General features: G+C 34.0%; 1 protein-coding gene across 4 annotated transcripts in view; it reads right to left on the bottom strand.

The window, feature by feature from the left end:
• LOC134278087 (opioid-binding protein/cell adhesion molecule-like) overlaps positions 1–13,734 on the bottom strand; it is a 75,680-nt gene that overhangs the window by 49,755 nt on the left and 12,191 nt on the right. For 2 of the 4 annotated variants that reach the window (XM_062760411.1, XM_062760410.1), the window contains exons 3-6: positions 12,346–12,553; positions 11,070–11,222; positions 4,751–4,831; positions 2,297–2,425 (exon numbers count right to left, since the gene is read on the bottom strand). In XM_062760411.1, the coding sequence (XP_062616395.1) occupies positions 2,297–2,425; positions 4,751–4,831; positions 11,070–11,222; positions 12,346–12,553 (571 nt within the window). Of the gene's footprint in view, positions 1–2,051; positions 2,426–4,750; positions 4,832–11,069; positions 11,223–12,345; positions 12,554–13,734 lie in introns of those variants that run through there. The other 2 variants (XM_062760408.1, XM_062760407.1) reach the window with 1 other exon arrangement.

Below are 13,734 nucleotides of genomic sequence, written 5' to 3'. Positions count from 1 at the left end.
TTGAAACGCTTACCTGATAAACGTAAACTCTTCTGCTTTCCTTTTAGATCGTCACAATTCAAACATTTTACAACGCAGCGAGAGCGTGCCATCTTTCGATGAAACCGAAAGCGCAAGACTCTATAAACATAAAATTGCCCTGCGGAAATATTTGTATTCATGCGCGGGCAGCAGTCTCGTAATTTTCGTTAAAGGTTTTCAATCGGCACACATCGACTAATTCGTAGTTTATCTTATTGTTTGATGAAGACGACGGAATCAGCCGAGATCTGCCAAATGGAAAGGGTCTTTTACTGGGCAGCATTATTACACAAATACGGGTCATTATCCTTCGCGATTTATAAAGCGTAAACTGCCCAAGCCCAGTTTATACCGTATTAAATTCGTTTGTTAAACAATAAGACGAGATACGGTGTATGTTCGACTAAGATATTTTAACTATCTTAAAATATTCCAATCATGGACAGAATAACGAGTCCATTAACATGGAGAATCAAATCTCTACTTAGACACTAAGGAAAACTAATGATATTATTGCTTAAAGTACGTTGGAAATAGTAAATTGATATACAAAATATAAAAAACAACTAAATACGACTTAAATAATTGTCTACCTTGTTACCGGTATTCCCTGGGTACAGAGTTACAGGGGATATAGTAACTGACGTAAAGGTCTTAACTTGACAATAACTCATAAAGTCTACTCAGGTAAAATGAATTGCAATTATACTGAGCAAAAAGTTTAGCAATTGATTTTCCTTTGGTATAGATTTAAAATATTTTTTTCTTAAATGTTTTATTATGTTTTCACTCATAAACAATGGAGATAAAGGTAACAAAAGGCAAACTTGTTTTCTAAACATGGGGTACGGAAACCGAGCCGTCCAACGTATTTACAATTAATAGTACAATAGGTTATGCTCAAATGCACACGGTCCGGGAAGAATTAGTTTCTCTAAAAACCTTGCAAGCACGCTTGCAAAAGACAACCATTAGGAAATTGCAAAAATGTCTGATGGGGAAAAGATCAGGATTTTCGAAAATTAGCGTCAACGAGCTAATTGGATGCTTACCGCTAGCTGATCTCGAAAAGATGTCGCTGGGGACTTTATTGTGCATCAGTCCACCATATGTCAGCTTTCAAACCGATTCTGGACCACTGGCAATGTTAAGTGTTAAAAACAGGCTACGCTCAGCAAATTCTTGAGCTCGCAGACCTCTCAAAGCAGTACCATTTAATCAACGTCATCGACAATTCCGCCTTATATGGGCCCTATGTTAGCTATGAAAACATTTCGTAAAAACGCTATGTTATTAAGAATTAATTACTGCTGATTTTGTTGTTCGTTTTGTCATTTTTTTATAAATTTATATATCATCAGAAAGTTATCTTCCTTGCCTTGAACAGCGTTTCAACCAATGAAATAAAAAATTAATCTTGATTTTTGTTCGTCGCTTAATTCAACGACAGTGGAACGAAGTATTGTTTACGGATGAGTCACGTTTTAACGTCGGTTCTGCAGATGGAAGAGTTCTCGTCTGGAGACGCCGAAATGAGCCTGAAAACATCATCCAGTGTGACCTTTGCGTGGCAGAAGTGTAAAGGTGTGGGATGGGATAAGCCATAAGGGTAAAACAGACTTTGTGACTTTAAATGGAACATTGGATTTACAGAGATACTGTGATGAAATCGTCATTACTTTTGTTGTCCCCTTCATGTGTCGAGAAAATGCAAGCATTTCTAGCAAGACAATGCCCGTCCGCACACCACAGACCACACAAAAAAGGTCCCTTCTCAATACAATGTTGAGATCTTGGATTGGCATGGTACATATTTAATATCTCCAATTGCTAAAATTTTGCTCAGCATATTTATATACTATCTTGACTTTACATTTTTCACTTTAAAAAGTAATTCATTGACAAACAAAATCAGAAAAGATTATGTTGGTTTGATAGTCTTGATTTTATTTAATATATGTTATATGTGTTAGAAACAAATCATTGGTAGAGGCTTTGTTGAAGTGTGATACTTGAAGTTAAAAATTAATTCGATGAAGGAGGAAAGTTTTATGCCCCTGTAAACGACGTTTCGGGCGTCTGGAGCAAATTATTTGAAAGGCAAACTGTCGCTAGAAAAGAACTACATATTTGTAATTCTTATTTAAGTAGGTTAGTGTTTGATAAATTGATAAAATACTCGCTTGAAGTGACTAAAATGTAGCAAGGTACTTTGTGATAAAGATAAGAAGGGGTGTCCTGTACACGATAAAAATGCCTGTGCAACAGTACGTACATTCTACAATAACGGCGGTTTCCATTTCTGCGGCTGGAGGTACACCATTGGAGGCCACGCACTGGTAGATTCCGTCACAGTACCGACTGATTTTATGTATCACAAGGATTTCACCCTCCATTCCAATATCTGTAAATAGATAAATATGTCCAGAGGACATGAATGTCCCGTCGAGGGTATATTAGTAATGCAACATGAAAATGTGTATTAGTGGTTGAAATTTGATCAGAAGATGCAGTTGAATTGCTTACATCTATATGTATCAGCATATGACGTTTGACACTAATTTCACAAAATTGAGGTCGAAGGAAATGCCAAAACCAAAAAATATTGATGCAATTGAAAAGATCTCTATGTATCAGCATATGAAGTTTGAAAAATGTTATGAATGGTTTCTTCAAAACTAACTTAAATACAATTTGATAAAGTGATGTCGAGGTCAAATGAAAGGTCAAGGTAAAAAATTTAAGTGTAGTAGAATTGCTAACACAAGTATGTATCAGCATATGAAGTTTGACATCAATTTAGAAAAAAAATGAGGTCTAGGTCAAAGGGAAGGTCAAGGTAAAAAATGTTGATGCTCTCATCAGTATGTATCAACATATTAAGTTTGATAAAAACATCTTGAATTAATTTCTTTAAAACTGAGCTAAACAATAATTTAAGAAAAGTGAAGTGGTCCCAGGAGGGGGGATGTACAATGAAATCCTTTGAAACTTTCTTTCCCTTCACCCATAGATGTTTTATGCTAAAATTAGTTTAAACTGGTTGCGTGATTGCAGCGAGGAAGCTGAAAATGTTCAAATGTTAACGCACAACGCATCTCGATGGACGACGACGGGCGAAAACGGATAGCAATAGGTCACACTGAGTCTGTGTATTACAAGCTTTAGACCCTCTAGTAATACATTATGGGTTGAAGAAGGTAGATATGTTAATGAAAATAGAAATTACAAAATATGCCTATTATGTGACTTAAATGATATACGAGAAGATGGATTCCATTTCATATTAAAATGCCCTGTACATCAAGATATCAGAATTCAATATATTAAACAGTATTATGTTTTAAAAAATACCTACTGTCTTTAAGCTAATACAATTGCTAAGCATTCAAAATGTCAAAGAAATGTCTAAATTGGGAAAATTTTTGCTCAGCACTTCACAACGAAGAATAGATTTATTAAATTGTTTTTAAAATTTGAAATAAGCACAATACAATGTGTAAATTTATATGTTTTGTCGATGTGTGAAGTTTCATTCCATTCGTTTAAACGGAAATCAATTTACTTTTGTTTAAAATCAACATTTTTGGAACCGCGGAGCACACTTAACGGATATGTAACGTCAAAACATAGCCTCAAGAATTCCTAAAGAATAATATCAATATACATTTCACAGAATATAATCAAATGTCGTGTCATTAAATCCTTTTTCTAATGTTGACATGTATTTTTTTTCCTCTTTTGTATAATTTCCTTTTAAATGTTTCTATTTCTTTTATTACATAACTTTGCTTTCACAGGATAAGCAACTCTGAAGAGCCTATGTCTTCCCTTGACGTTCCAACATTTTAAAGTTTTTGTTCAGATTTTTACAGTTTAACCGTAACTTCACAGACTGTCCTCATCCGACAAAGAGTCTTTGTCACTTAAATACGGCATGTTCAATGTACACAATAGCACAAATCGCTTGTGATATAGTTTTTTCTTCAATCTTCTAACAGTTTTAGAGTGTTTTTTTCAGGATTTTTCCTGAGTAAAACAAAAAAAAACATTGTCTGCTGTTCAATGACGTCCTAAATCGTCATCGTTTTTGTCTTTTCAATAAGTACTACCTATCTTCTCAAATTGAGTTCTGTTCAACAAAGCAAAATATTAACCGCAATTTGGAATACGAATCAATGTCGCAATTCGAAATTTGAATTTTTAGATTGTTTTTTGTTTTTGCTCCAATTTACAGAAAATATGACTACAGACATTATCTAGTCTGTCGTTTGAAACTTACTAAATTTTGACTTGCTCCGCGACCCGCTTTTTGCATTTTTCAAATCAGATTTTTCTGGATAAGTTTTGAATACCTGGTAAGTTGTAAAATAAAAAAAAATGCATACAAATCATTTGAATTCATTGTTCAAATACTTTCTTAATTTGGATTATATATGACGTCAAATAAAATAGATACGACAGAAGTCCACGAACTTTTCAAACAATCCTGGTATGTTTGTAAATATTTATTACATAACTGAAAGATATGAATATATGTATTGTTTATTATACATGTTAATGTCTGATATCTCATATGGCATAAGGAAATAAAGATTTGACATTATATTAGAAGAAAAGAGAAGTTAATAGTGTGCCTTAGTTTTACTGTTTAGTAAAAGGCAAGGTATTTACATACAGCTTTCTACGGAAACTACCATCAGCACATGTGCAGGGGGTTGGGTGTTACCTGGTTTCTCCACCGTGTAAATGCATGACTCTCTTTCTCCGCTTCCCTGCCGTTTTATCTCTGATGTCACATTTACTATACCTGCCAATAAACAGTGAAAGGGACAGGATGAAAAGTGAGTTGTATGAAGTAATAAATAGCTTCCGTCACCTGGCTCAATGCAATTTATGAAGAAAGTAAATTCAAATTAGTAATGATTGTTTTAACAATTTGAGAACTTCCAAATATTATCAAATCTTTTAATTCCCCCCAAAACAAAAACAAAAACAGAAAAAAACAAGCACACACCCCATAAAACAAGAGGCCCATGGACCACATCGCTCACCTGAGAACACTGGCTAGGAAGAATCGGATCGGTATTGAAAAGTTTTAAGGAGAGGAGACAAACTTAAATTTACACTACCTCGGGACGCTTCTGTATCAATATTATTGATCAAGGCTTTCCTGTTTTCAAGCAGGAGAATTTAAAATACCCCCCTATGTATTCCTACGTAAAACTCTGATTGTTTTATATTGTTGTCCTATCTACCCATCCTAAATTTAAAAAAAAAATCATATGTGAAGCTTATCAGGAGTACTAAAGTAACTATTCATTCTATTATTAGGCTATATTTTTATTGGACTTTTTTTACATTAATCAAAATATATTGTTAAAATAAATACGTCATGACACACGCTTTTTGATAAGATAATAACGATAAACATTGGGAATGGGTCGAATAATTTAGTGGGTTGTATGTCCTTAGTTTAAGATACATCCGTTTGGAGTACCATGAAAAAGGGCAAAAATGAACTTTGACATCTTGAGAGGTCGAAGGTCAATAATGCAATTGTAATAGGCGGCAGCTTCCGTCAAAATATGAAGCTACACTTCACATGTATGATTCTTTAATAAATGAATAATCATGGCTTTGTGATTCTTGAGCAGAAGATTTTTTTCAAGATGATTCCTAATATATATTCTAATGCAAAGCTCTGACCCTCTATTGTTCCCCGAGCCCTGAAGGGGGTCATAATTTCAGCAAACTTGATTCTACAATACCTAAGATTGTTTCTATATTAATATGACTAAGACTGGCTTAGTTGCTCGTGAAATGAAAATTTCAAAAATATATCCCATATAACGTATATGATCAGGTTCTTACAAGGAATATACATGGATAGGTTTTCCTTTAACTTTGTCTGAAGCGGAATGATAAAATATATCTAGACAGCTCTGTCTGATTGCACAATCACACACCACATAGATTTTCTTTTATTTAGAGATGGGTACTGGGTAAAATACTACATGCATCATCTTTGTACCCTATGTTCCCATTGATAGATAAATACTCTTCCTTTTTACTACACCCATAACTTAACATCATTCCTCAGGAATTCCTCAAGGGTACTTGTCACTGGTGACTTTTATATGTTTATTTTGCTTTTTCTCCACAAGTTTTTCCATCCCTATTCTTATATATCCACCACAAACATAATACTTTGATATTCATTTGAAGCATTTTACAGTAGAAAAAGATTCATACAAAGAGAGTGTTTCAAATATGTATATGTAGAAATAGGTACCTTTAAAATAGATATTCATTGAAGTCTATCGAGCACTTTTTTGAAAATAAAAAATTCAATAATATCAATAAATATAGGAAAATGCACTAAATCACATTATGAATAGAATTTCAATTTAAATCAATCATTTTACTAGTTGATATATTTTTTTTAATTGATTTTTTTATTAATGTAACAAACTTGTGTGATGGTGATGTCAAATATACAACAAGGCCGTTGCTTTTGGTGTGAAAAAGACCGTCTCTTTATTATGATGGAATCAATAACAGGGAACCGTGCGCGCACAAATTCTGCACCGTCGCTATTTTTTGGGATATCACCCTTCGTCAAGCACTGTTGACTGTTCCTACGTTGGAGGGCGGGGCCTCATTATTTAGAGGGAAATAGAGTTCTTTAACAAATGTTTCTCGACCAATCAGATTCAACTAATTTACATGAAAGTATAATATAATGAAATAACAAATTATAAGAAATTTAGCATAAAAACTATAAAACCTTAATCATGTTATTCAATAAACATATACAATCAATATATCATACAGCTTTAGAAGAATCAAAGGAACAAACAAATTTCTCTAATATTAATGCGCTGAACAGACAGTATTTCAGATATACAAGTAGTTAAATACAACACAATAATCATAAAAACATAAAACCTAAAACTATTGTACGAGATCCTTACTAACATAAAAGTAAGCTAAAATTATTAGCTGCAAGACTAAGATCAACTTAAAAATTTCACACCATACGGGTTGTGCCCAAATAAATAGTCTGAGGACCAATAAACTCGATACCTTGTTCAAAATAAAGAAAATACTCGTCGTATGCTATCCTAAAACGATGAGTTTTTAGATCCCGTTTAAAGCTAAAAGTGACGTCTGGAAACGGAGAGCATTCGGTAAACCATTTCACAAAGTTGCTGCTGCATGGTCAAATGACGCGATCCGTATGTCTTCGTGTGAACACGAGGTTTCACAAGTTCTTCAGAGTCATACGAGCGAAGAGTCCTTGAAGGTTTATAGACTGTCATGAGTTCCTTTAGGTATGATGGTGATGTTCCCTGGAGTACTTTGAAAGTGTATAAAAGGATCTTATGATATGTTCTGAATTTAACTGGAAGCCAGTGAAGAGTTATCAGGACTTCGGAGATATGATCATGCTTCTTAGTTCGGGTGACAATCCTTGCTGCCGTATTTTATACTCTCTGTAGCCGTGATATATTGGTCTCTGTAATTCCATAGAGTAGTGCATTTCCATAATCAAGTCTTGATGTAACTGGAACGACAACTAGAGTCTTACAAGCCTCTTCAGTTATGAATGGACGAATTCGACTAATATTTCGTAGGTGGTAAAAACAGAATATGGAAACTGCGCAAATCTGATTCTCCATGGTAAGTGATTTGTTGAAAAACACTCCCAAATTCTTCACACAATCTGATTCACAGATGACAGAACTATAACATCAAGTTAGTGTGTAAAAGATCTTTTAAGCTGACTCTTTGGTGTAAAAACAATAAACTCAGTTTTATCCTGGTTCAATTTTAGTAGATTTGCACACATCAAGCTTCTCATATTAGCTTAACAAGTTTCTAATCGACTTTTTAAGTCTGGTCATGTTTCGTAAACAAGGGACCATTCAGTGGGAATGGGTAATTTACAACAGCATATAAGCTGCATATCCATATGAAATCAAAGTACTCAGAAGTACAGAGAGCCGGCCTCATTTACAGAGTAGAATGAATTTCTTACACGAATCACGTTTATATTCGGATGAAAAAATTATTTTAAAACTATCAATATAAAAGATAAGACACTGACAGTGAGTTTTTCAATCCTAATACCACAGTCCGATTTTGTCAGAATCAGAATTAATCTGGTACCGCAGCTGAATGTAAACAAACAAGCCAGCCTGGTTCCCTCTCCTGCTTTACCTCTTATGCGTAGAGAACTACGATAACACTGATTATCAAAAATCCTTACGCTAATGAACTATGTTCTTTGACTTCGGACTGAAGTTTTCAAAGTCATTACTACTCATGTTTATTTATATATATACAACTTTTTATTTTTGTTGCTTTATTTAGCGTTTGTATTATCTCAAAAGCGGTTGAGAGTATAGAACTATATTTTTGCACGTAACTTTAAAATGGCGACTATGGGGTCAACATCCTGCCTTGAACATTGAATTGCTCTTTGAGCAATAAGCCCGGCTAAATATACTATTAAAATTCAATCGGGGTATTCAGTTGACTACTAGTTGACGGTCAACTGACCGTCAATTGACCATTAGTTGAATTTTTGCCATGCAAATGAGGGAGCGATCAACTCATTTGCATAGAGTGGACAACTGTTGAATGCTCCTATATATTCTTTGCAGTTGACCGCTAGTTGAATACTCCTCTATTTCCTTTACAGTTGGCCGCTAGTTGAATACTCCACTATTTTTTTGTAGTTGACCGCTAGATGAATACTAGTCTATTTCCTTTGCAATTGACCGCTAGTTGAATACTCCACTATTTCCTTTGCAGTTGACCGCTAGTTGAATACTCCATTAGTCAGTGCACATAGGTTGCTTTCATTAAATATTTGAAAAAAAATGGAGGGAGATTTGAAATCTAAGACAAGCAGTGTTCTTGAAAATATGAAAAGTCAAACCAATGGAGTTTCTTGTAAATCTAAATGCATTATAAATGAATTGAGCTGGCACACTCTCATAAGTTGTTACATTTCTTCTTCATTTTCTGGGCAGAAAAGGTTATATATAGAATTAGTCTAAAGCAATTGTATATTTTTACCCACACAAAAAACACAACAAGACACTTGATGCATAACAGGTTTTCAGAATTCTTTAAATATTTAAAAAAGTAAACAAAAATAGGGACCTATACTGGCTACATTTTTTTGCATTCCTATTATCTGTTTAAAAATAACAAGCTTAGTAAAAACAAATCTTTAAATTTTATATACTTACAATAGTACATGAGGTATTTCACACGCTGAATCATCACGAAGACAATAATATTTCAAATCAAAATTCCCATCTTCTACAATAAACACACATGTACTGATTCAAATCTTGGTTGTTGTAATTATGGTATAACAAACCCGATCTCTGATAATGTAATTTTGAACCCAACATAAATTTAGCGTGGGAGAAATTTTCTAACAAGTCGGAGTGTTCAACTAATGGTCAACTCTTGTTCTGCATTAAATTTCAAAGTATCAGCGTTCAACTAATGGTCAACTGGCCGTTTTATGCAAATCAGTTGATCACTTTTCAGAAAAGCATTCAACTCCGAGTGGTCAACTGTTTTCGCATTAACAGTTGACGACTAGTTGACGGTTAGTTGACGGTCAACTACACATTTTCGTATGGGTACACTAGACAGCTACAGGGTATGTATAATATCTAAAATCAACAATATACAACCTAAAGAAAATTGTATGTGGCTTTCTGTCAGGTCGCTGCTTAGTATTCCCTTGTTTACACACACGTGCAAAGTGATTGTTTCGTCCGCATGATGAACACTCTTTGCCATAAACCGGACAATCTGCTTTATTCTTACGTTGTCGTAAACCACAGTACTCACAACTTACTTATTGTTTGTCTCTAGGACCTTTCTTCAGTTTGTCTGACAATGGTTTAGTTTTTTTTTTACAAACTGCACTTTTTCTGTCACTCGAAGTTGTGAACTTGACTTCTCAGTGGCTCTACAAATGTCAATACAACGCCTTTCTCTTGTAACAGTTTCTTTCTCGAGTGATTGTCCCTTATCCCGAGAACAATCCCATCTCGAATCATTTCTTCTTCCAGTCCACCGAATCTACAGGTTTTCACATGTAACAAAATAGCTGTCAATTGTTTCATTCATCTCTTGCTCGTATGTCACATTTGTCTGACCTATGCAAATGCACTCTGGTACTTGCAGTACTTTGATATCTTTCTGATCTTCATCGTTTACAAAACATAAGACCATCATAAACCGACAATTTATTTAAATTTTAAAATGGCGTCAATTTGTACACAAGTTACTAGTACCTCGGATGTCGCAGGAATAGGAATACTCGTTGGGACATACACTCTCTGTGGATCCACTACAACACTCTTTACCTGATTTTGCCCCATCTCCGTTATACATGCTGAAAAAGGAGGGACAGCATTCACCAAAATAAATGGTGCACATCTGTATTTCTGACACCATGTAACGTTTATTAAGAAAAGATAAATAACAGACCATCTGTTGTGGTCCTGCCCTATCCCTATGTGACATGATTGGAACAAACATGAATCTACACTACCTGAAAAATTTTATTTTCATATGACTAATCATGGCTCGGCTGTTCTCGAGAAGATTTTTAAAGACGTGTATATCCTATGTAATCTTATGTAAAACTTCGACACTCTCTTGTGGCCCTAAATATATACCCTCCAAGGTTACGATGTGAACAAACTTGAATCTATAGTATGTAATGAAGGTATCACAAAGTTTAACAAATTCTTGATTACCTCCTTTGCAAGAGGGTATGACACATCCCGGAAACGAACTCCTCCACCCAAGGAAGCTTTTTGGCAAATTTGGTTGAAACTGGCCCAGTGATTCTTGAGAAGAAGTCCAATATGTGATAAGTTTACAGACGATAGACGAAGACGGACGCTGAACTCTCTTTGATCAGAAAAGCTCACTTGAGTCTTTGGCTCAGGTGAGCTAAATACAACTCAGATTATTGCTGGATTTAATTATATATTTTTCACCTTCCACTGTGTTTTTTAAAGGGTGCCTGTACCACTTCACTCTCGGCGTGGGAATTCCCGAGACGATGCAGGTTATGTTGACAGTCTCTCCTACTTTTGTTAAGATCTCTTTCTTTTTCCAGATTTCATTTTTGTTTAGAATTCGTGGAGGGACTGCATAAGAGAGATTTAATGAAGTTTTATGCTGAGAGAAGAATACTTCCCATGGAAAATGTTACAAGTCACCAAACAATGAGTTATAATCTGGAATGAGCTACCAATAAGTAACAGGAATTCCCAATCCCTTACAATGTTTTAAAAATGTGTTGAAAATTTTCTGCTTGTGAAGCGCAATGGTTCTATGTGATTTTTCTTTTTTTTCTCTCTCTCTCTATGCTGAAATGTTGATGTTTTATTTATTTATTTATTTGGTAACATGCATGTACTGTCCAGTTTTTATTGTCTCCTTATTGTGATTTGTATTTATTGTGTATATATATTGTATATGTGTAATAAAGATGGCCCCGAGGAAGACTAGTGCTTGCACTAATCGGGTTTCCTTCTATAAATAAAGTATTATTATTATTATTACATTAATATACAGAAGACAAATAAATAAGAAATAAAGAGTAATACGTAATTAAAAGCGACTGAACAAAAATTGATTCTCTTTTCTATTACTAAAGTCAAGGTAATTTTCACAAAAAGTTTTCAATTGACTAAAAAATATAATATCAAGTTTTATATGAAATAAAAAGTAGAACAGAAAGGAAGCTGAAGGTTTCTAAACACTCAAAAACTTCATGGGCAAGTAATTAATTTTCAAACCAATTTCTTGATTGACTTTCGACATTGGTAAAGATTCAGCAGTGGACGTGTCAGTGCTCGGCTTTATACTTGATTATACTGGTTTTTCTGGTGATGTACATGTATTTTGCGAGGAGCCTACAAGAGCACCCCGTAATACATAGTCTTTGTAGATTTTTGAATAGAGTTTAAGCTTTTTAGAATCTCATATTTTTGTTAATGTTGTATTAAAGTTAAAAGTATAATTTGATTAAGTTTACAAATCAAAAATAATGACATTGACTAATAGTGATCTAAAGAATGCCACTGTTGCATTTTGAAAATTAAGAATATCATTTGCTATTTTTATTTTTTATTTTCATTTGCTAGCACTGTCTTTGGGCGGCCGTGATCATTAGGATAACTTATTTTATTTTTAACTTTATTTACTGTGTCTTTAAGATATGTGGTAAATAAAGAAGTGCTGATAAAATAAATATATAAAACCTACCTAAAACGTTAAGCTCCACGGGCTTAGTTTTAACTACTTGAATGGTGTTGATTCGACAAGTATAGCACCCGCTATCTTCTACTTTGACGTCCCGAATTAATAGATTCCAATCTGAGGTATAAGGTCTATAAATTTCCATTCTCTCGTCATCAATGACTCGCTTTTCATCAAGAGTCAATATTGTTGAAAATTTATCCGCCCAAAAGACCTACAAATTTAATATTTATCTAAATAATAATAGTCGAAGCAGGAAAATGTTAAAATTATAATTGCTACTGTAGATTCCTTTTTGCGAGTACTTATTATCGCGTAATGGCAATTTACTGTCGAATCACAGGAACATTAAATTCGTGAAAAGATGATTGATCAAGAGATTTTACATTGATTTCAGCACCAATAAAAAAAATAAAACCGTGCTTATCGCGAAATAAAGCGATAATTAGTTCTTCGCGTATATTATAGGATTGAACGTTGTTTTTTCAGAATTTATCGATGTGTAAACTCTGCCATTTTACTCACAAACTGAATAAGTGCGAAGCACTTTTATGTAAAGTTTGTGAGTAAAATGGCAGAGTTTACACATCGATAAATTCTGAAAAAAGAACGTTTAATTCTTATAATTCCAATTACGAATTTTTAAAATTATTAAAATTATTTCACTTAGAGGCCGCCATAGAATCCGTTATTTTGTACGGCGTAGGAATACTTCATGCCGCAAAGAAACGAATACAAGATGAATATCGAAAAAAATATCGATAAAATCCAACTTAAATTGTCAAAACAATCAATAAATAAACTTATAAAAACTCACTGAATGTTGTTTAAGTCAACAAATATCGTAAATACGCGTATTCTCCAGAACAATTCGTAGTTGACCATGGCCAATGCCAATGTTGACTAACGACAACGCCTATAGTGAATGTAGCAGACCGACGACGTCCTCGATTTGCTCTGGTTCGTTCAAAGATTTATGGAGAATATGGGATCTGAAGGATGTAGGGGAATATATGAATTGATGCTGATAAGGCAAGAGTCTGAGGTACGTTTCTTTTCCCTATAGGATGGAACGTCGAGAAAATGACAGCATGATCAGCGATTTTTTAAAATTCACACTAGTGATCCGACAGTGACATAAACATAATATTCCCGTCTCTCAGTCCTGTTTGTCGCCAGTTTTATTTTATTTAATTAAAATTGAAGTTTCTTGTATTCAATATTTAGCTAAAAAGACCAGAAATAACTGCTTTCATTGTTTATACGATAGCCCAGAAGCTTCGTCAAAAAAGTAGTTCTGATTGAAAAATTCATCGATGTGTAAACTTTTTCTTAAACGTGTTCTCGTCCAATCAAAACACAGTTAATCAATAAATAAAATGAAGATTGGAATTA

This window comes from Saccostrea cucullata, unplaced genomic scaffold, assembly GCF_032062105.1.
Source record: "Saccostrea cucullata isolate Sc308-1 unplaced genomic scaffold, CSIRO_AGI_Scuc_v1 ctg2355, whole genome shotgun sequence".
NCBI classification, from domain to species: domain Eukaryota; kingdom Metazoa; phylum Mollusca; class Bivalvia; order Ostreida; family Ostreidae; genus Saccostrea; species Saccostrea cuccullata.
Note: the sequence above shows the minus strand (reverse complement) of the source record. Positions and strands in the feature narration are given on the sequence as shown.